The sequence below is a fragment of the Marmota monax genome, unplaced genomic scaffold (assembly GCF_021218885.2).
Source record: "Marmota monax isolate L192 unplaced genomic scaffold, Marmota_monax_Labrador192_F-V1.1 WCK01_AAM20220418_F8-fsc00065, whole genome shotgun sequence".
Lineage (NCBI taxonomy): Eukaryota > Metazoa > Chordata > Mammalia > Rodentia > Sciuridae > Marmota > Marmota monax.
In genome coordinates this window covers 3,355,715-3,379,006 of record NW_026694038.1, presented here as the reverse complement: position 1 = coordinate 3,379,006, position 23,292 = coordinate 3,355,715, and the positions used below count along the sequence as shown (strand labels likewise).

Below are 23,292 nucleotides of genomic sequence, written 5' to 3'. Positions count from 1 at the left end.
CTTTTTATTTTTCTTCCAGGTAGTTAAAATAAATATAAGGGCTCTCTTACTTAGTTAGGTTAGTAGTAAATTTCAAAATAGCTGCAATTTATATGGCATTAAATTTACTCAGAGGACTGTATAGTTTGACTATATGTCTAAATATAGGAGCAACTAAACCAAAACTATGAACAAGTTTTAGATTCAATAATAAACCCCAAATCTAATGCATTTGATGGTAAACCCTACACAGGACAAGGAGCTACTCTGGGTTCCAGGACTTGCTATAACTTCTGAAGAGTTGAGAAGCTTAACAGATCTCAAATACATTTCATGTCAGCCTATCATACATCTCAGTCCCTAGCAATTTATTCTGATCATCAGCTGTCCCTTTGAAAACAAAAACAATACACCACTGAGGCATTAAGAGTTCCAGTATGAGCCCTTCCTGAGCAAACATTAAGTAACCGCCCACAATGTCCGAGACTCTGTTGGGTAAACCCTACAGTGATTGTACCAAACTTCAGTTTCTTGGGTGGGTAATTCAGGTCTCATTAGGGTACATAGTGGAAAGTTGAAGAAGGACTAAACAGAAAATTGACTGAAGTAAAGGCAGCAGTGGAACTGAGGTAGGGGAGGGTTAGAAGTATACATCTAAAAAATACATAAATACATAGCTCTTAGGCATAACCTCCATTTCTTTTCCACCTCATTCTAATCTCATATTGTATTCCTAGTACTCAAATTATTTAAAAGCTATGTCAAATTGGCCTCTCCGTTATACTCCAACATTCAACAAAACCAAATTATCTTTAAATACAATTTATCTGCTTTCTTCCATTTATGTCTTTCAGACAAAAATGTTGAGATCATCTTTAAATATTATCTCTTCCTTCTCCCAAAAAACTAATCAGCAATACATTCTCTATGTTTACTGTAATGTTTTGCATCTTGCCTTTTGTCCCTTTTTCTTCTGTCACCTTATTGAATCATTACATATGGAGGCATTTCTGAGAACAGAAATGTTTTTACAATAATAATAACAATGGTGATAATGATAATAACATCTTCTATTTCTCAAATTTCACACCTAATTTTAATGTGGAGAGACTATCTCAATAGCCATTTAGCTGGTTTCTTTCCAATCAGCTGTTCCTACTTACATATCCTTTTTCACTCAAAAAAAAAAATCATCCTCAAAATGCTTTCTTTACATTATGTTTCTCATAGAACTACCAGAAATATTCTTTCCCACCGTGTTAGTCTCAAGTTCATCATAAGGCTTATACTTGGTCCTACCTTGGCTAATATTCTAAGTGAGGCAGGGTATGAATAGTCAGTTTCAATATGAAAACTTGACCATTTTAAGTTTCCTCCATTTCCTTTGATATGCAAAAGGATTTAAATTTTAATCTAAAAGGTCAAGACACAATCAGTATGTTTTGCTAACAATAAGGTTCAGATCTAGACTTTTAGTTAGCTGTAAAAATTCAAGTGAATCTCAGAAAACACTACCCTTCTTTAAAATAAAAATGTACTTAGTTTTTCATGAAGGATTCAAAATTATTTTTAAAAATCCCTTTCACTCTCTATAGAAAAATAAATAAATATATTAATTACATGATATCCAGCTTCAAAGTCCAGGGGGTCTCCACCTTTCAAGCTAACAACACCACTTATAGGATCCATTCCAAAAGAATTTGCTCCTTCCTTTGGTCCAGATAACTGTGTCTCAATGGTGTACTAGAAAAATAAAATATACCAAGGAAATAGAAGATTATTAGCATACAATAATATAGCAAATATAATTAATTTCAATTTTTCTTCATGATATAGTTAGTATCAGAATCACTGATAAGTTGTAATCCACAGTACTGAAAAAATAATTCAGTTGTTTAGCCTATAAGCACAACGGAAACATCTGCTACTTTTTAATAGAGCTGCCCAACACTCTACATTTTTCTAAGAAAATTTTAAAAATATACATAATTCTGATTTTTCAAACTAATGCACCTTTGATTGAATAACACATAATTAAACTCATCACTTTAAATTTTACAAAACGAAACAAGAATTATGAGTATAAATGAATTTCAAGTATTCATACACTTGAATATGCAATTTGTGATATATTTTATGTTCTTCATTTTACTTTCAATTTATTTGACACCACCTTTGAGGTGAGGGAGAGGCAGATAAATCTTTCCTTAATTTAACATAGTAAATTTTAGCTACAAATGAGATAAAAATTCAATAAAAAAGAAGCTCAATTACTTCTGTGTATTTCTTTTCAATTTAATTTGCATTCTATCCTTAACAATATAATTATTTTTCAAAACACTAAATTTTAAAACAATCACCTTCTGGTACTTCTCATGTTCCTGCAAATGGCAGAGCTAGAAATAACTATTTTCAACTGAACTATAAGTTATTTTTTTAATCTTTTGAAAATATATCATCTAATGGAAAGGATCTCATGTTTCTTAACAATTTTATATCAGCTAGTCTACAACAAAATAATTTTTTGGAGCATTCCACAGGGATTTTGAATACTTTGACTGACAGCAAATACATTACTGAAGGTTAGGGAAAGAGAGAAAAAAATCTCTTACAATTGTGGAATCCAAGGGCAGGAGAGATTAAGTGACTTCCCCTGGATCTTATCACTAATAGTGGTAAATCCATAACAGCCCAGTCAGCCAGCTGACAGTCCCACTGACAGTCCCAGCTGACAGTCCCACTGCCATTTGTATATTGTGCTTTCATTACTTCATACTGTGAGTTACTAAATTAGAAGTAGTAAACTACTTCAATACGTGTTCAAAAAGAACAGCTGCAGAGCCAGCGTGCTGACTTTTGCAGTTCAGTGCACAACTAAACTCTCCAGATAAGAACTTTATGGGTTATGAGTTCTTTTTATTTTGCCAACTCTTTAAGAGACATTACAACCATAAATCATTTATGAGAAAAGCAAGTTTCTTTGGGTTAAATACTTAGTAATTAGGATACTGAAACATGTATGTATGTGTCTATACATATAAATATTAATTTATATTTCACATGTGTTATTGACATAGAAAAGTAAAACCATTCTGATTGGCTTTCAAAAACCAAAGCGCTAGTTTTCCCTCACCATGGATGTTTTCCTCTTAGCCCATACCTCCAGGATAAGTTACTTTATCATTTTCATATAAATTTCAAGAAACTAAAAATACCATTTCCAACATTAACACAAATATTAACACTAAAATTGCATTTTAGTGATTTCTAACTTCATTATATGCTCTTTAATTATCAAATTGTATCAACTACTCCCAAGAAACATCTCCAGTGCATTGCTCTGTCTGCTGAAGCAATATATGCATCTCACACAATGGAAGCCACGTACCATCAGCTGATCACCATTTGCAGAGTCCTCATCTGTGGCAATCACTCTATAAATTGATTGAAATAATGGATAGTCTTCAGCAATTTCCAAGGTAGCTGTGAGAAAAAAAAATCAACATAGTGTATTAAAAATTAAAGTATATTGTGCTTTCATTATTTATTTATTTAGCCAACATTGATTAAATCCAGGGGTGTTTTACCTGGATATATCTATATCTCCAGTTCTTTCCATTTTTATTTTGAGACAGGGTCTGGCAAAGCCTCTGAGATAGGTCTTGAACTTGTGATCCTCCTTTCTTAGCCTCCTGAGCCGCTGGGATTATAAGCATGCTCCACCATACCCAACAAGGGAAGTCTTTTTGATGTCTCAATAAAAAGCTTAGCAGGTTTGGGGAATGATCCCAAGGTCAGCTATCTCCAAAGAGTTGGTCCTAATGTTTTGTTTTATGGCTAATAGATGCTTAGGACCTCCCAAGAGAAGGTATCTTATTGAAGGTCATCAAGATGGCAAGTTGAGTAGTAGTAGCCTGGTCCTCTTCTTGGACTGTCTGGGCTAGTCCAGCCTGAAGAAGTGCTGTCAGTGTGGAGTGCAGAGTCTTGAAAGTCTTACAGAAACTGGTGAAGATGAGGAGTGAGTTCCTCCCTGCCTCTTAGTGCTATCAAGTGTGATAACAGCAGGCACTCATGGAAATGTAAACTAGCACAGACTTTTTAGTGGACAAATCAGCAATATACAAGGAGGAGTCTTTAAAAGAGGCCTATCCTATGCGTCAGCAACTCATACACAAGCTTATCAGTTATACATTTGAGGTCTCAGCCTTTTCATTTGAGTCCACTGGTAGATTTTCTGACCGGAAATTGAAAACTCCAGCAGAATAAGGAGAGAAAAGGAAGTTGAAAAGCCCACTCCCCCATATGCTCAAGTTCTTATCTCACTGAAGTCTTGCCATAACAGAACTTCCAGGAGGCCTATGGATTCTCTGGAGGTTCATAGACTAGGTTCCAAATACTGGTTATTGGTTAAAATGCTCTTTTCCCAGCTGGGCACAGTGGTGCACACCTGTAGTCCCAGCTATTCAAGAGGCTGAAGCAAGAGGATCACAAGTCTGAGGCCAGCCTGGGCAATGAGGCAAGACCCTGTACCAAAAAAACTAAAGGACACAGGATAGAATTCAGTGGTATTAACATTTGTCTAGTATGCAAAGAGCCCTGGGTTTAAAACAACTTCTTTCCCCAGTTCTACTGCCAAAGTGAGACAAAATATTTTCTTTCCTTTATGCCTTTACAGAGGGTCTAATCTAGCCGCCACCAAAATATGCCACAGTCACTGGCTTTCTGCCCTAATAGCCACCTCTCAACAGGGAGGCTTAACTAAGCCATCTTCATTGGAATGGGCAAGGAGCTCTGGTATTAACTCAAAGATTTTACTCTAAACAGAATACTAGGGTAGTGATGCAAAATCGAATTGTTGAGAGTCAAGCACCGAGATGGTTTACTGAGACACGAAGAGAACAAAAACCAAGAATCCTTTCCAGAGGTACCTGCTGAACCCTGGCATTTCAATTGGAAACCTATTCTGATGACACAGTTAGCTTTTCCCCAGAATGCTCCAGTGCTATCATCAGAATGCTCCAATGCACAGAAGGGATTATAAGGGAAGACACAAGAAGCAGCACTTGATCAGCAACAAATTACCTGCCAATAGGTGAGGTTTTCTGAAGCTATGACTGCACATAGTGCCTTTTTCTCTTTCACATTTTGATCATCATTTACCTGTGAAAGTATTTTCCCCAATCCCAGGATTCAAACAGTATTGACAGTTTAATTCTGCCTTATATTAAAAATAAAACACATTCAGCTTCATATGTTTAACAGAAATCAAACAGCAGCAAAATGGCTACAAAATGTTACTTCTAACAGGTTGGAAGTCAGGTTATGAGTGTATTTTGTTGTCTCAGTCATATGTAGGAGTTTTGTTCACTTAATTCTGCTTCTGAAATAAGCAACATCAAAATAGCCAGGAGTCAGCAATGTTCCATTTTCCAGGCATACTGCAGAGGGGCCCTTCTTCCTGATCTTACTAAGGTTTCTCCTCCAAACTCTTCCACCACCTACCATCAGGTCAGCTCATGTCTGGGCACTGAAGCACATTAACCAATCATGTACGCAGGGTCTGAGGCTTAGTCTTAAAGGTGACTCTCGAAGTGGGCACTGGGGCCTTTCTGTTCTCCTTTGGAGGACAAGAGTGTCTCCTCTTATGAAGACACTGGGGGACTTGAGACCATGATGTTCTGGGAAGTGCTGACCCAGACCAGACACCAAAAAAGATCTTTGACCTCATAAATTCAGTCCAAAGCTGAGATGACCAGCTCGAGTCAGCTTTATGTCCCTCCTGAGTTTACAAACAGGTTTTTGTTCTTGCTGATAACCATAATTCTTCTTCCTGAACCACTGTACTATAATTCCCTATAACTTTAAAATGAATTAATTGATTTCTGCTTTTTAAGATAATTTCACACAATACTACTACTAATGGGCCAGTGGTGAAATTCCTCTTGCCACCATACAGGCTACTCCAAACAATCTGCTTAATAGTATTTTTTTTTCTCTCTCTCTTTGTTTTTTTAGGGGGGTCAGAGGAGGACTGGGGATAGAACTCGGGTCCTTCCACATGGTAAGCTGAGCCACTACCCCCAGTCTCTGTAGACACTCTTCGAACTGCAAGAAGTTTGGAGTTAATTAGCAAAAAGCCTAAAAATCTGGTTATGTATACAGGTACAAAGCTGGTTCATCAAATCTCTGTTCTGTCCCCCAATCCACTGCATTTCAACTAAGGCATCATCCATTTCCTTCTTAATGTTTATCAAACACTTAAATAGGTAATATCAAGCTACTCCTTGGAGGGACTTACCCTACCTTTCAGCCCCTGGGTTGCTAAACTTCTCAGAAGCCTCTGGATCCTGGGCTTCATTGCAAAAGACTTTACAACTCTCTATAACCTCTCCCCTCCCCTTTCCTCACTCCTTTCATCCTCCATGGGTTCTGGGATTTCCTCTTGGGCAGTGGCCCCCAACAATGGCAGACTCACCCTCTGCAGATCAGACCCCTCAGGGTACCTTCCTGGGGGCATGGGGCCAAATTCTGGCTACTTCCCAATTCTCTGGGGATGGCTTTTCTCTCCTCCAAGGCCTGTATGACATCCTCAGGAGCTCGAGGCACTTCCCTCAGTTGTCTTACTCGCTTTCTTTTCTTTCGCCTTAAATGAATTCAGGAATTTTCCGTGGTTGTCAGGGAAAGACTAGCTCCCTCTTTTCCACAGGGAACTCATTTATGCTAGACCTTTAAATCAGTGAGAATTTTTTCTATATTGTTAAAACCACTATGCCCTCCACTGTCTCAGACCCCAAAGATGATTCTTTGAGGGATAATTCTTCCATCACAGACTCCAACACCACAATGTAATGGGTTTTCTTGGCTTCTCTAATTTTCTTTGCTTACGTGATGGGAATGGTACTGTGATATCATCATAAAAACTCCAAGCTAAGGCCCATCTCATTGACAAAACCTTGACAAAACTCAGTGAATGTAACTTTGGGAACCCCTTGGATGTGAAGTTCTTCCTTCAGTGGAGCCAGGCTACATTTCTTTCCCAGCATACAGCTCTACCACCTTCGCCTTTTTTAAAGCTGTAAACTGTCATAGATGATCATTTAACAAACGCTAATTCAACTCCTTCTGCCATAAGCTCTGTGATACCTCCTGTATTTTCAGAACTAGGTGGAGGTCTTTGAGGGTTTCGAGAGTTTACTCCCTAGGCTTCTAATTGTTTGGCAAAAAGGAGTGGGGAGGGTGCTGCACATACAAAAGTTATAGATTATCTCAGATTTTTCTTTAAGACCATCCATCAGGAGTGTCTTGTGGCACTTTTACCACTTTTATGAGATCAGATAATTTACTCTGTTCCACATTTTTCTTTGCATAGTTGAAATACATATCAAATACTTCTGTAGCAAGGAAATGCCAGCCATTTAAGGTTGCTCCAAGTAAGGTAAGGGATAGATGCAGGATACCCCTATACCTATGTCAATTCCTCTTTGGAGAGTACTTTTGTCAGAGTCTTGATGATCAATCAGGTCTTCCACCCAATGAATATAGTTGAGTCTCAATAAATCTGTGGGAAGTAATCTCTCCAATGGGATATCAATAGAAAGTCCAAAATCCTCCTTTAGGAGAGTACAAGTTAGAGCTCTGACTGCTTCAGGGTCTTTAAAATTAACACTTAGTCTTGCATTCAGATTTATCTGAACATGCTGCTTAAAATCTGGGTATTTGGATGTCAGATATGCAAAACCAGGAGGTATATCCTTGTATCTATTTCTTTTGTGCATTAATTTACTCAGAGCCATCTCTGACAACAATGTTCCTGACCAATGATGTGCCTGGTGTGGGTCTATAAAATCTCAGAATTTTAAGCCACCCGCACTTCTTAGCACTATCTGTAGAAACTATAGGTTCATGAGAAAGAGTATCACATATGGGCTGACAATCTTTACTGTGTTTACTGAGCCAACAGGGGAGTGTCACACAAGATCTCACTGCTCCAATTTCTAGATTAATGGGGTCATGCAATGAGGAACTCTGTTTCTAACAGAAGCACATGATACATAGATAACTGATTTACCTCCAACTCTCACACACATTTAACATCTCTTTACATCCTTGACCATGAGTAAAAAAATCCCAACCCACAATACACATAGATAGAATAAAGGATTCAGGTTAAATTAATTATTTCTCTGATTTCTGGCTTATTATTTGTGAATATATGTGTGTATGTGTGTGTGTGTGTGTGTGTCATTATACCCTATTTGGAATATAAACTGGAAATAAAGTTTAACTCAAGTTGAGTAACAAGACTTTTAAAATTTTTATATTTCTTACGTAAATTGTTGAACCAAATTTATATGTTGTAATAAAATTAAATTGTAACAAGCTGCCCAACAAAATTTAATTTTTCTAACATAGTTATGTTTGAAATGAGTGACCAGATTTTGGGGTAACTGAGTATGATGGTGGCCACCTAGAACCATGTTTTCCAATATTATCTACAAAAACAATATAGAAAAAAGAAGAGATAACATTACACCAATGCCATGCCCTCAGCATAACCTGAAGACAGAGTATGACCAAATTTCAAAACTTTAAGTAAATTAAAAAATAATAAAGAAATAATTTCAACAAATCCTAACAAAATCTCAAGTTTCCATATTACTGTGAGGCCTTGTATTAAACAAGAAAGAACCCAGAAAAACTGAAGTTAAGGCAAAAAAATAAAATATTAATATTGGGCTTGTTGTTAGCTTTATTATTTTTTGTTGTTATTACCAGAAAAATTGAGTCTAATATATATATATATATATATAAAATATATATTATATATATTATATATATAATATATATGTATTTATATTTATATTTATATATTTATATTTTTAAAAAACAGAAAATTCTATTCTGTTATGTGTACCATAATTGCTTTATGTTAGATAGATACATAAATGAATAAAACATCCCCAAACTCATTTTACTTAAAGAAAAAATCAACAATAAAAAAATTGATTTTAAGATAATACAAATTTTTTAAAAGAATGAAGTAAATCATGTGTTAGTAATATGCTTGTATCCAGAACCCCCTTTTTTGACTCAAATAGAACAGAGCTTAATGTTTTTTTAACTTTTTTAAAAGTTGGTTAAATATCAGATTTTGCTGTACTTTGCAGAATAAGCCTAATATACTGGTTATAAAGAGAATTATTAGAGGATTGACTATATTTGACTCTGATCTCTTAAGCAAATCTCTATTCTGTTACTCTTCAACTTTTTACAACCATTATTTCAAATCTTATCTTTTACCCTAAACCTCTTACCCCTTCCCCTGTCTTCTATCTTGCTGTTCACAAGGGAGCTCTCATCTTATCACACAGAATAAAAAGAAACAATTAGACTAGTGATAGCTGATGTTTTCCCACAGGATATACCAATTTACTTATATGTGTATATTCTTCCCCATTTTTGTTGTAAAGGAGAAAATTTCATCATTAAAAATACACCTTGTTCGTGGCGAGCTGTCTCACCTGTTCTTTCTGTAGTACTTGACTCTTAACGTTACCTCTCATTTAAACTGTTCAAGTCCCTTTCAATACCAAGAAAGAAAGAAAGAAAGAAAGAAAGAAAGAAAGGAAGGAAGGAAGGAAGGAAGGAAGGAAGGAAGGAAGGAAGGAAGGAAGGAAAGAAAGAAGGAAAGAAAAAAAGAAAACAAAAATATCCTTTATTCTAAGCATACCCTAGCTATGTTCCTGTCTTTTTCCTACCCCTCAGGGCCACAGTTTATATTCTTCTTCATCTCCTCATCAGTCTTTGCTTCTCTCTACAAATAGAAACTGCTCCCCAAATGTTATTCATTGCCTCCATGATGCCAGACCAATGGACCCCAAGTGGATGCTAACTGTCCATCTTACTTGACTTTTCTTCAACATTTACACAGTTAACCTTCCTTCTCTTGGCAAAAAAAAAAAAAAAAGAGCACTGCACATCTGTAGGAATTACACTAAGATTTCTAAGTACTTCTGGAAGAATTGTCTGGGAAAATCAAAGTTGGCAAGATTCCTGAACAGCCATTAAGTTCTCAAAGCAGGTGAAATCCCATATACAGATTCCAAATCTTAACCAGCAAAGTCTTAATAATCCATAATCTCTTGTAGGAGTTCTGTCATCCTTGAGTGTACACCTTCTATCCCCTCATATCCTGGTCAGGGACAGAAGGGAACAGAAAACATAAAGTAGGTGGTTATAAGACTCAAGTGCTTTTAGTGGCCCTTGAGATCCAGGGGTCTAAAAGACCAGGAGGACTCAGGTGAGATGATCTGGTGTCTTACCATTTAACTAAGATAGGAAGAAAAGAAGAAAGGATTCTTGTTACTTATTCAAATGTATATATAAATATCATTATTGAAAGTAGGTTGCTATGTCTGTGTTTGTTTTGAAAAATAACTACACATGTTATCAGAAAACATATGGATCATAGTAAAATTTGATTAAAAATGCTTTTGTAGCAACATAATGGAATAAATGTTATATTTTTAAATGTAATTTGTTTCCTTCTCTAGTTCTTTAGGAACTAGATGTGGGTTTTTTTTTTTAATTTAGGAACTAGATGTGGGTTTTTTTAAATTTATTTTAGTTGTTGACAGACCTTTATCTTATTTATTTATTAGTAGTGGTGAGAATTGAACCTAGTGCCTCACATGCCAGGCAAGCGCTCTACCACTGAGCCCCAGCCCCAGCCCCTGGATGTGATATTTGAACACAGTATAATAGAGTTGCATCTACAAAAATCCTATATTAGTTTTACAGTCAACTTTAAACAGATTTGATATGGCTCACTTAATAAAATGAATAATTTTGTTTTATGGGGTCCAAACTTCAAAAAGGTAAATATTTTGTTTCTTTTCTTAAAATATTTTTTTAGTTGTACTTGACACAATACCTCTATTTTATTTATTTATTTTTATGTGGTCCTGAGGATAGAACCCAGGGCCTTGCACGTGCTAGGTGAGTGCTTTACCACAGAGCCACAACCCAGCCCCTATTTTGCTTCTTTTGTGTTTCTAAAAGAAGTTTACAGTTCACAGTTATGATTTTTCAAATCTAGAGATAATAAATATTATTTAGAATAATAGATCATATTTTTGAAGTACTATATTTTAAATGCAATAATCAAGAAAATTTCTGTCAGGCACACACCCAAATGAACTGGGACCCACAACTCTGAAGCACTTTTTTTGAAAATTGTGTTTCAAGTGTAATCTTTGAGATTTAAATTTTTGAGACTTTTTACAGTTGTTAAACATCAAAATAAAATAAAATTGTAAATGTGGGCATGTAAAAGTTTACAAGACGGATGGGTCAGCTAGATTGATAGATGATTCATTAATTTCCACTACACCTTGATTCCATCTCTTTTCTACTATCTTTTTCATGTGTTTTCAACTTCTCCCAGTAAAATCAATTCTTCTCCTTTGTAAAATAACCCAGACATCTCCTTTAAAAAAGAAGTAAATCAGGGAGGGAAAGGGAAAGTACTGGGGAACAGAAATGAACAGATTTCATTGTTGTATTATGTGATGTGCAAATACATAGCAAAGAATTCCACTAGTGTGTATAATGCAACAATTCTTTTTTTTTAAAGAGGTAAACCAGACACCAGTCTTGAAATTCTTATACAGATCTGCTTTCTCTCTAATTTCACATTCAAATTTCTACAGAAGTGTTTTCTCTTTACAATCTCACCAATCTGCTCCATTCTGTCTTCCACCTTCTATTACCCATAACATCGTTCCCAGACTCATGAGTTATCATTTCTCTTTCATCACCAGTTAAATGCAGTGAACTCTGTAATCCCCCATCTTGGTTGACTTGAATTCAGCCAGCTAACCACCTGGCACTCTTTTGAAACCTGTCCCTTTGCCATTCATGGCGTAACTCTCTCCATCTTCTACTACAACCCCAGTCACTCTTTGTTAGTGTCTTTGGCAAGCTCAGTTTCTTCCCCACGTCATTAAGTGTAGGAGTTTTTCAAGGTTTGGCCTTAGGCCTGCTTTTATTCTAATTCTCTATTGTGTCTGAGTGATTTCATCCAAATCCATGGTTTCAATTACAAAACATTTATAGTCCTAAGCAAGACCTCTGAGCTCAACTGCTAACTTAAATCTCTCCTTTGACATAACAAAGGCATATCAAATATGACATTCAAGGGGGAACTCAGGATTCTCTGTTCAAATTTGGTTTACTTCTATGCTATCCTACCTTACCTGAGGCTTACTACAACAGTCATGCAAATCACAATTCTGAGATTTGTCCTCCCTTGCTTTCTTTTTAATTCCTCATCAGATTAATTTCTTATCTGAATATCTCAAGACTGCCCTTTTCTCTTTATCTCTGTCACCTCCTTAGGCCAAACTCTATCATTCCTTCCCTAGATTATTGAAATAACCTGATAACTTCTCTTCCTCTTTCTACTCTGCTAGTCTTTCTGAGCCAAATCAAGACTGATGACTGTATGTGCTCTATGAGCTGAGAGGAGGTTTTAAAGTTTTAAATATAAATAGTTAAAAGTTTTTAAATGGTTTTTAAATATAAATGTTTTTTAAAAACCACAGAATACTAATATTTTGTGATGCATGAAATCTATATGAAATCGAATTTCAGTGTTTATAAATAAAATACTAACAGGCAACATATATACCCCCTTGTTGCAGAATGTCTCTTGCTGCATTTTTGCTGCATTGCACATTGAGTGACAGGAATGACACCGTGCATGGTGCTCTCTTCACTTCAAATATGAATTTGAGTAATCCAGTCATAATAGCATTCTCAGTACCATACTGTTCCTAATCACCATGCCTACCCATCACGGGAAAACAGGAAGAGAAAAGAGGACTTTGAATAATACGATTTTAAGTCATGATGGAGTGTGAAATATGCTGTTGAATTATGTGGTGAAGAAGTGTATTTTATACAATGGCTCTATAACTCTGCTAAAAGAATATAATGCATGTCATGTGAGTTGAGGGTCCCAGTTGAATCAGGCATGTGTTTGACTAAGCTCTCATCCCAATGTCTTCACTTACATGGAAATCAATGGTCAGAAAAAGTAGAAAATTTTAATCTAAATGTTTCATGACAAATTTTATTCACAAAATTAAGACTACAACCAAAATAAGATTCTGAGTAGTTCATTTGTTTAATCAAGCAAGGAAAGTCATTCACTGATAGTGAGTTATTTAAAAATCCTACCCTATAAAGGAATTTTCTATATACCTCAAAAAGAAAATCCATTCTTCTTATTAATAGACCAATAGCAAAGAAAATTTATACTTGTTGTGGTTACTACTATTATACTATGAAAATTTTATCAGGAAAACTGTCTAGCTATTTGTGTTCTTTCTTATTATTTAAATACTGTATAAATAATGTATTCAATTTTGCTTTGTGATATGGTGATATGCATATCTTAAAATATTTATTGGATAGAGCTGGAAAATATCATGCTAATCAAAATAAGCCAATCCCAAAGAACCAAAGTTCTCTGTTTTCTCTAATATGCAGATGCTAATTCACAGTAAGGGGGAGAGGCTAGGGAAGAATAGAGGTACTTTTTGTTAGACAGAGGTGAATGAAGGGATGGAGGGGGATAGGAGTAGGAAGGATAGTCGAATGATTTAGACATTGTTACCCTATATGCATATATGACTACACAACATACTACATATTTTACTACAACCTATGTAACTCTACATCATGTGCAACCAGAAGAATGAGGTTATACTCCATTTATGTATGATGTGTCAAAATGCATTCTACTGTCATGGGTAACTAATTATAACAAATAAAAAAGAAAAAAAAAAATATATATATATATATATATATATATATATATATATATATATATATATTATCTGGCCCTTAGCAATGCTTCCTCACTCAGCCTACTTCTGTCTCCTTCCAATCTTTCTCTGTGTCCAACCAGATAAATCAACTCAAAATACCTATCAGCTTACCATACTTCAAAGGATTCCCACTACCCATTGGACAAGGACAGACATTCTTAAAACTACCTTTATTAGAATTTACCTAAAAGTGAAACTTTTACTTTGTCTCCCCTGACTTATTTCTTTTGCAAGTCCACACATAAAATCTCTTGGCTGCTGGGCATGGTAGCACTTGCCTGTAATCTCTGCATTTCAGGAGGCTGAGGCAGGAGGATAGCAAGTTGAGGCCAGCCTCATCAATTTTAATGAGGCTCTGAGCAACTAAGTGAAACCCTGTCTTAAAATAAAAATGACCCAGGATATGGCTCAGTGGCAAAGCACCCCTCAATTCAAGCCCTAATTTTTTACAAAAAGTGAAAATTTCTATATAGTAAAACTGTTTTCAATCTATTCCATAGGGAGAAATAGGGGTAATGTGTTTTCTTATATACATGAATGTCTGCACATATTTTCATATACTTATATAAACACATTATATACATAATAAAACTTCACTAATCATCTCTACATGAAAAGTAGCCCTGGCCTCTACTGAAAGTAAACATAGAAAAATGATGTGTGATACCTGTGCCTGAAGAAAACTGTGGATCAGCAGTACAGTTTGGAGGTTCAGGAACATCAATGATATTAATAATCAGAACACGTCTCATGAGTCCTCCAGTATCAACTATAAATAGAAACCTTATTGGATCAGTTTCGTAATTAAAAATTTTGGTAGAAGTGATTACACCAGAACCTAGTAAAGAAATAATCCAAAAATTATAATTATCATCAGTCTAAGAAACATACCTTTTACATATTAAAAGGTGTTATAATTACACATTTTATAATGAATGTAAATCAGAAATGACATGATCTAACCAATATTACCCAATTAACAAGCATCATATGAATTTTTAATGAATTTTTAAAAGCTGGGAATGCAATTAGTCTGCATTTTTAATTTTTAGCCACCTCATTAAAAAGTATTCAAATATGCAAAAGGATAGCAAAAGCTAGAGTTTTCTTTTCTTTTCAAATTGTTTTATAATTTAGACACACATTCTTAATCAACTGTATTTTCCCCTCAAATATTTTCATTGAAAATCATTGCCAAAGACAACAGGGGCCATCAATGACCGATCATATTGTGAGTACATTCATGTCTACTTTTTATTAAAAGAGCAAAAAATATTATTTTATATCTAACCTCCTTAGTCGTATGAGTTTACCATAAAATTATAACACAGGTTTGGCAAGAATTCTCTGTTATCAAAGGAGGCATACTGTCAGAAAAGATGATTATTTGTGCTACTGATTGCAACAGTAACCAATTCCATACTGGACTAGGCTAACACCTGAGAGTAAAAGAACCAGTTAAGACAAGAAAGGTATATATGAAAGGAAGAAAAATATAGACACTGATAAAAATGAAAGTTTTTATTTTGTTACTATTAGCAATATAAGTATTCTATTAAATATGAAATTTAAAAATTAATTTTGAATGAGTGCATTATAATTACACATAGCATTGTGATTCATTGTGATATAGTTGCACATGCCCATAGCATAATTTGGTTAATTCCATCCTACAGTACCTCCCATTTCCCTTCCTCCTAAATCTGGACATTTTAAAATGAATTATAAACTATTAGTAAATAAATTATTTTAAAAGTTGATGAAATATTTGTAGTGCTTTTTTAAAGCTTCGAGTCATAAAATCTACTGAATTAGAAAAAAATTATTCTGTATTTTGAGAAATTCACTATTATCAAGTAGCAATGTGTGTTTAAAATATATACTAATTATGCTTTTATAATGAATTTAATAAAGACAAAAAAGCAAGTTTCCCTGAAACAAATAAATTTCCTACAAATTTATATAAATTTTGCTTTTCCGCTTTATGGAATGATAAGAGTCAAGTCAAATCAAGACATAACAAGAAACCAGCATAACCCAACCTGAACCTTTTTTCAAACTGAAATGGAGCTTATAGATTCCTTGTACATAATTCAAGAAACTATCTCAAAATGAGGTATTGAATCAAACCTCAAGGGAATATTAATAGAATCGACCATTTGATATATGTTTAACATGGTGTCTCCTAGTGAGTCTTCTCTAGACTGATTAAAGGAACTAAAACTTGATTGAATGGTCTCATAGTTCTCCTTTAACCCCCAAGAAAGATTTTTTGCTCCATAGTTTGGTATGAAGATATAACAGGAAAAGTCCCAGTACCCATATTGACAATGTACCAAATAAGCTGTGGCACACTAGAAACAACTAGAACCATTTAGGGCCTAGAAGCACCAACTATCAAAGGAAGACATTTCTACAGTATGTTATTAAGTGGAACCTATCTTCCCAGTGCTAGTGTAGTCTCAGGATATTGTAGATGGGCCACCAGGAATAGCATCAGAAGGCTATGGTTTCTACTCCAGTTTGTATCTTAAATGTCTCCCAAAGTCCTATGTGTTCAAGGATTGGTTCTCTATCTTGGTACTATTGGAATATGGTGGAATCTTTAAGAAGTACAGCCAAGTGAGAGGTCTTTGGGTCACTGGGGCATGCCCTTGAAGGGGACTGTTTTATTCCAGTCTTTTCTTCTTTCTCTCTTTTACCAGCCATCAGACGAGAGGTTTTTCTCACCAGTGTACTCCCACCATGATGTACTACCTTGCCACAGGACTAAAAGCAACAGGACCAACCAAGAATGGATTGTAGCTTTCAAATATCAAAATAAAACTTTCTACAGGTTGAATTATCTCAGATATTTCTCACACTGATAGAAACCTAGGTAACACAGCACCTTAGAGAAGCTAAAAGGAAACAGATTAATTTAGATGACATGGGTACATTAATTTCAGAAACAAACCTGTAGTTTCCTGAGATTAATCAGATCTTTAGAACTTAGACTTAAGAATGAACCCAAGCAAGAACAGGGGAAGAATCATTTAGCCAACTCAGTGTTGTTTAAAGCCACATGTTTTGAAGGAGTTCATTACATAGTCTCTTAAGACAGATAAGGGAGGAATGCAGATTCAAAGTGGTGGGATAAGAATTGGAAATGCAGACATGAATTTATTGGTATAGGGATAGACACTAATAAAACAGGGAAAACAACTGAATCAGGCACAGTCCTTGGGCTCAAGAGGTACAATCAAGGAAATAAAGCTGCTAAATAAAGTGGATTAAAAATACAAAAAGGAATATTTTATGCAGTGTTGAGAGCAGGGTAGATGTTGTGGTTACTTGGGAGGAATTATTTCCAAACTAATAATTGATAGTGATGTGAAAAATTTGGTCAGGAGAAAAGGAGGCAGAAAATATATTGAAAGACCCAGGGAAAGAAGAAAAATTTGCATTAAGAAATATATATTTTGACTAAAATATAAAATATTTAATGGAAAGTGGTGAACTTTATAAAGTTCACACAAAGTTTAAAGTAGAAGCAGCATTATTGAGTCTAGATTTGAACACTTTAATTTAATATGTTTGAAAATATATCTATGAAGTAGAGACATTGGTCTGGAGTTGAGTCATAATATTTGAACCGTGTGTGTGTGTGTGTGTGTGTGTGTGTATGATCAGATGAATCTTTTTGTAATTGTAGTCAAGGTATACATAGGTGTGGTTTTAGTCAAGATAGATGCAAGGTGAAATGTGCAGTGTATAAATACAAAGAAACCTAAATAGCCCTGAATCACACCCTGCAAACATGTACAGATTAAACAAAGGAAATATAAGAAGAAGGAGAATAAGTAAGAAGAACAGGAAAAGGAGATAAGGTGATAAATAGGGAAAATCTGCATAAAATAATGTAAAAAGCAATCTAAATATGAATGTGTTTCAAAAAGTAGGGAGTGATTTTTTTCACTTCCAAATCTTAAAGAGAGATTATATGTGATCAGGACAAAATATGGCATTGTGTTTACCAATAAAGGGGATTGTTCTGTATGGTAACATGAGGTAACCTATCACAATTCATTCTGAACATCATAGAAGAATAAATGAGAGGTGTGGGAGGGGAAAGTGTTGTACAGAACTCTTTAAAGATATTTATCTAGTCTAATGAGAAGTGAGATATTCTATAAAAAGTCAAAAAGAAGACAGGAGAAGGAATGGAACACTTGGCAAGAGTGGATTTTATTGAAATGCAAAAGGCTTAAAAGACTACTTAAAGATTAGGAGAAGGGAAGAAGTAAAAAAGAGAAAATATTCTTTTCTGACTTAAAAAAAAATTGAAGGATGTCCAGAAAACATTTTGGTTGACATGTTAACATGTTGATTCATGTGATTTTCTCCAAGAATATCCAATAGCTCAAGCATAGCAGGAAACATTAACAATTGGTTAATCTCATGCTGGAATTTTCCAGAAGAGAATTTGCAAGAGGAACCACAGGGCAGGTTATCTAAGGATAAAATGTTAAGGAGGAGTTGAAAGATGGATCAGAATCAGGGGATAGAGAAGAGATGAATGATAGAAAGAAAGAAAATAAATCAATGAACTGGTGACCTTAGAGATAATGGCAACATGATATTATAGTAATAACTGAAAATTAAAAGAGCTGAAAGAGGCCTAAGAGTGAGATTCTGAAGTAAGAGTGCAAAAATGGTTATTCTGGTTGCTGAAGTTCTGGATGCAGCCACAAGAGTAAGTAAATGGTAATTAATTTTAAAGACATGGGAATTTAGGTACAGGATTTACACTGAATAAGGTAAAGGGTCTTATATGTGGGGTGCTGGATAGGACAGAGGGTGAACATCATAGTAACATATGAGATGGTGGCAGAACTTGAAATAGAAACACTGTGAGGGATGCATTCAAGTCCCCAGGGCTTGTGGGGGAGTGATTAGTTTAGTGTGGTGAGGAGCCAAATATCCAGAGCTCCAAATGAGCAGGGATCTTTCCCAAAAAATGTCTGAACAGTGGTCAGGAATCAGCTTTGCAGGGTAAGAAGCATGCTGACTCCCCACTTCCTGACTCAGAGATGCAAGATGTGTGTGGGAGAAGGAAGAATAGCAGCTTAAGGCCCTCTGCAGTTGTCCCTTGGGATGATCAATTTTGGTTAAAGCCAAGAGGTAGAGAATGTCATGAAATAGATTGCAAAAGTAAGGAATTTTTAAAAATTGTATTTATCGATTTATAAATGGTACTTCAGAGGGCATAACATTGCAAAGAGAATACCGGGCCAAGTTAGAGGAAAGGAAGCTTTGAGTAGCATGGTGATAAGGATAGGGGAGAGGATACATGCAAATTTGTGGCTTTTCATCCTAAGCAACTACCCAGAAGATGAGAGGCAGAGTGGGGCACCGAGTTCCACGGAATCAGATTGAGACATTTCCTTAGTATTAAAGAAGTGGTGTGCAAAGAGGAGGGTGATTCATCTGGGAACCAGGCCATGGTTTATCACTTCTAGCCAAGGTCAAAAAGAAATGAAAAAAAAAAAAAGACTTGGATCTAGAGGGCAGGCAATCAGCTTCTAGGGAGGTGAGTCTTATTGCAGTCTGACCACCAGGAATCAGAAATCCTGTGCCCCGGGGAAGGTTTTCAGTATCACTAGTCAAGGAAGCAGGGTTGTTCAGGTTTATTCTGAATTTGAGGTTTAGAGTGACGGAGAGGAAGGGAAACAGCCAAGTTGGCAAACGTTAGAATTAATCTCTGCAGAAAATGGAACCAGGGGCCTTATTCTTACTGTGCTCAGCCACCAGTAAAGCATTCTAGGGAAGTGACACTGGCTGATGGCCAGTGAGACATAGTGCTATTTTCAAAAATGTTAAATTTATAAAAATCATAGCAGGCAATATTTTGACATTTCCTGAGCATGGTACAAAAATCAATGTATACATAACAGGTATAGGAAATATAAATAAAACAGTTGTTCTAGCATACATCTCACTTTAGAGTTATCATCTGCTTAATTATAAGTAAGGGAAACGGATCTATTTTTTCACCCACCCACTGATAGTCTACCCTGCCAGCTACCTGACCAGGTATGAGTTCTCCCTGTCTTGGCTAGTTCATTCACTTCGGAGGCGGAGGGGAGGTTTGCAATTCACTTAGCCAAAGTATATTTTAAATTGTTTTTCTAGAAAGTAGTATATATACTGGATCATCTTTTCTATTATTCAAAGGCTGGTTTTTTTTTGTTTGTTTGTTTGTTTTTGTTTTCCCTGAAAAGAAGGAGGTGACTCTCAGGTTAACAATGAACAAAACTTTGACTTCTTTCTGGAAACACTGTAGAACACCATGAGTTAGGGGCAAAGCAAGAATCTGAAATCTCTTTAGAGATATTAACTAAAGCAAAGTATGCCAAAAAACTCAATATGTCATTTGAGTATAACTAAGTCATTTTCTTTTAAGCCTAAATCTTAAATAATAAATATAAAATAAATAAAAATATACAAATGCTAATATTCATTTACTTGCATCAATGACAAAATCCTTTGTTTTATTCAGAAAGCGATATGCATCTGCTTTTCCTGCCACATCTTTATCATAAGCCCGACTGAGTTGTGTTCCAGGGGCCATGTTTTCAGGCAAATTCACAGGGTTAATTAATATCTGAATTTCTGCTCCAATGTAGGAAAACACTGAAAAGATAACACAGAGATACTTCTTAAGTAATACCAAGAAAATACACAAATGAAAATTTTTACCAATAATCATTCTAGATATTTATCCCCTAAATTACATACATAGCTGAAATTATATTTGGGAAAAAAATTCTTCTAAAACTGAGTCAATGTTTGTTTGTTTGTTTCTCTAAACTGCATTTAGTATTATGTTTCTATGTTGGGCTATACACAACAAACTTGAAAGAACAAGTTGAGATCCCAAATTTACTATCTTTATTTTTTCATTCAACATGCATACTTATTACCATACAGAATGATTTCTCCAGTCAAGATGGTAGTTTCACTCACTTCCTTATTCAGTTTATAGATCATTTCAGTCAATTTTTCATGTTCACTTGTTATGTTTTTAAAGTTTTTAAAGCCTGCTGTTTTTCAATATTAAATGCTATTTGAAAAAACTCAATGCCTTTGTTTTAATTGACTTATTTTCATTTTTTAAGAAAGAAAAGAGATTAATTTTGATTTAGTTGTAACTTATAAATTGCACTATATTGCACCCCTAGAGTGAAAACCAGAAATAAACACATCCTGAAACTTACTCCCAGACAATGTGGTATGATTAAAAGGATAAACACACACACACACACACACACACACACACACACACAGTTACATAAGATATCCAACAATAGCCTAATATTAAAAATAGTCATAAATGTATACATATTTCATGACTACTTGTTATAAAATAGAAGATTTTTAAAAAGAAAATTAAGCTACAAAAAGAGGACCCTAAAGAAAAACAAAAACACTAAAAGTAGATGCCTATTTGAAATAATTCCAGATTATTTTGAGTCTTTGTTCTTTTAATCTCTCTCTCTCTCTCTCTCTCTCTCTCTCTCTCTCTCTCTCTCACACACACACACACACACACACACAAGAACAAAATATTCAATAAATTAAATGGATCTCAACAAATTTCTAAACTAGCACTTAAACTTGCATTTATTAAAAGAAAAAAAACATCAAATCTAAACAAACCTGTATATACCAATAAAATCTTGAAGATATTCATATTTAGACCAGCTCCCTAATGCCCATGGCAATACCATCAACAAATGTGTGGCTATTTATATACAAATTCAGTCTTTACACAAATTAAGCCATCAGGTCAACAAGTTGTTACTCAACATGGAAGCCAGTCATTTAATTTTATTTAATTGAGTGATTATGCACATAGGTCATATTACAACTTCTATGTCTGCTTCCCATATAAATCTGATGAGATTATCTCAGCAAAGCTAGGATCACTAAATAACAATTTAATTTGTGTCTTGAGAGTTGATATGGTGTATACTATGGAGAATTTTTGGCAAGAAGTTCGGGTGATTTGTTCTTTAATCCTTATTGACCTAGTAGAAGGTGCTCTACAAGTAGAATAGTTTTGTTTTGTTTGTTTTGTTTTGTTTTTTTAAAGATTACTCTTGTCAGGGGAACTTATGTGAACCTTATATACCCATGAGGGACTGAGGATATAGTGCAGAGGTAGAACACTTGCCTACCATGCATAGGACCTGGGTTAGATCCCCAGAACCACAAGAAAGGAAGAAAGAAAATAAATAAAAAAACGTTAATGTTAAATTATTTGTGCCAGAAATAGTGTGGGCTGGGCACTGGACTCCAAGATAAAACCTTGTGGTAGATCCCAGCAAGTACAGTCTTTCTTCCCACTTTGCCACCCAAAGTCGCGGAATGCACTCAGTGTTGTCTGGGTTTCAGTGGCACTGGTCCATCCAGTACTTCCAGCAGGGGTCTGGAGTTTTCCCAGTACCAGATTTCACCATGGGAGGTCTGGTCCTGGGTTTCAAGTCTAAAACCTGACTTCATTCTCTCTTCCCTTCCCAGCAACAGGTGTCTCTCCACAGGACTACTTGGCATGATCACTCTTTTCTTCTTACCTTATTCAATGCACCTTTTGAATTCATTATTCTAAAAGCAGGCACTATAGTCTCTGACCTGATTTCCTTAGCTGTTGTGAAGGTGATTTGGTCCTGAGAGTCTTTCACATCTGTGTGTCTGTGGGGAGATAATCACTGGAGCATATTAACTGCCAACTTACTTTGCTTTCTGAGTTGCAGTACTTATAGAAAGTGCATCAAAACATTAAAAACTCTGTTACTATAGGTTAGGAATGAACAAAAATGTTTAAAACAGTAAAATATGTATTTGATGCATTGTAATTTAAATGAGAATTAAAATGTTTATGAAAAATCTTTTGAAAAATAATTTCAATAGTTCTAACCTTTTCATCATATAACTTTTATCACAGATCCTTTCTGTGTCTTGGTAAATTTTTTATTTCTTTCTAGTTTGGATCAACTTCCCACATTTTATCTTTTACACTGTCAGTGTTGTGAAATATCTTCACAATTTTCTTGAAGATTTTTGAATATATCACATACTCTGGGATGTCCCATTTTTTTATCACAACCAATTTTTTCACTTATGTTGATGTGACCTTCACTGAGCCCTTTGGTGACATACCTCTTTTTTTTTTCTTTTTTTAAATAGCAGTAGTGCCAGCATTCCTATCATCATATTTTCTTTCTATTTACTTCATTTATTACTGCAAAATTATTTGCATTGAGAAATTAATTTTTATGTCATACTGCCCACATAGTATTCATTGTTCATTTCTTCTTAGATGCTTTTATGATTTCAAAATTATGCTTCATGTAATATTTAATCCAAAGATCAC

At 35.0% G+C, this 23,292-nt stretch overlaps 1 protein-coding gene and 1 pseudogene across 1 annotated transcript in view; both read right to left on the bottom strand.

The window, feature by feature from the left end:
• LOC124106515 (protocadherin Fat 1-like) overlaps positions 1-21,609 on the bottom strand; it is a 149,747-nt gene extending 128,138 nt beyond the window's left edge. Inside the window, exons 1-5 of the mRNA XM_046464165.1 lie at positions 21,576-21,609; positions 20,382-20,549; positions 14,542-14,712; positions 3,368-3,462; positions 1,600-1,722 (exon numbers count right to left, since the gene is read on the bottom strand). Of these exons, the coding sequence (XP_046320121.1) occupies positions 1,600-1,722; positions 3,368-3,462; positions 14,542-14,712; positions 20,382-20,549; positions 21,576-21,609 (591 nt within the window). The remainder of the gene's footprint in view (positions 1-1,599; positions 1,723-3,367; positions 3,463-14,541; positions 14,713-20,381; positions 20,550-21,575) is intronic.
• LOC124106487 (RNA N6-adenosine-methyltransferase METTL16-like) lies at positions 6,102-7,772 on the bottom strand (annotated as a pseudogene).
• Positions 21,610-23,292: the final 1,683 nt, after the last annotated feature.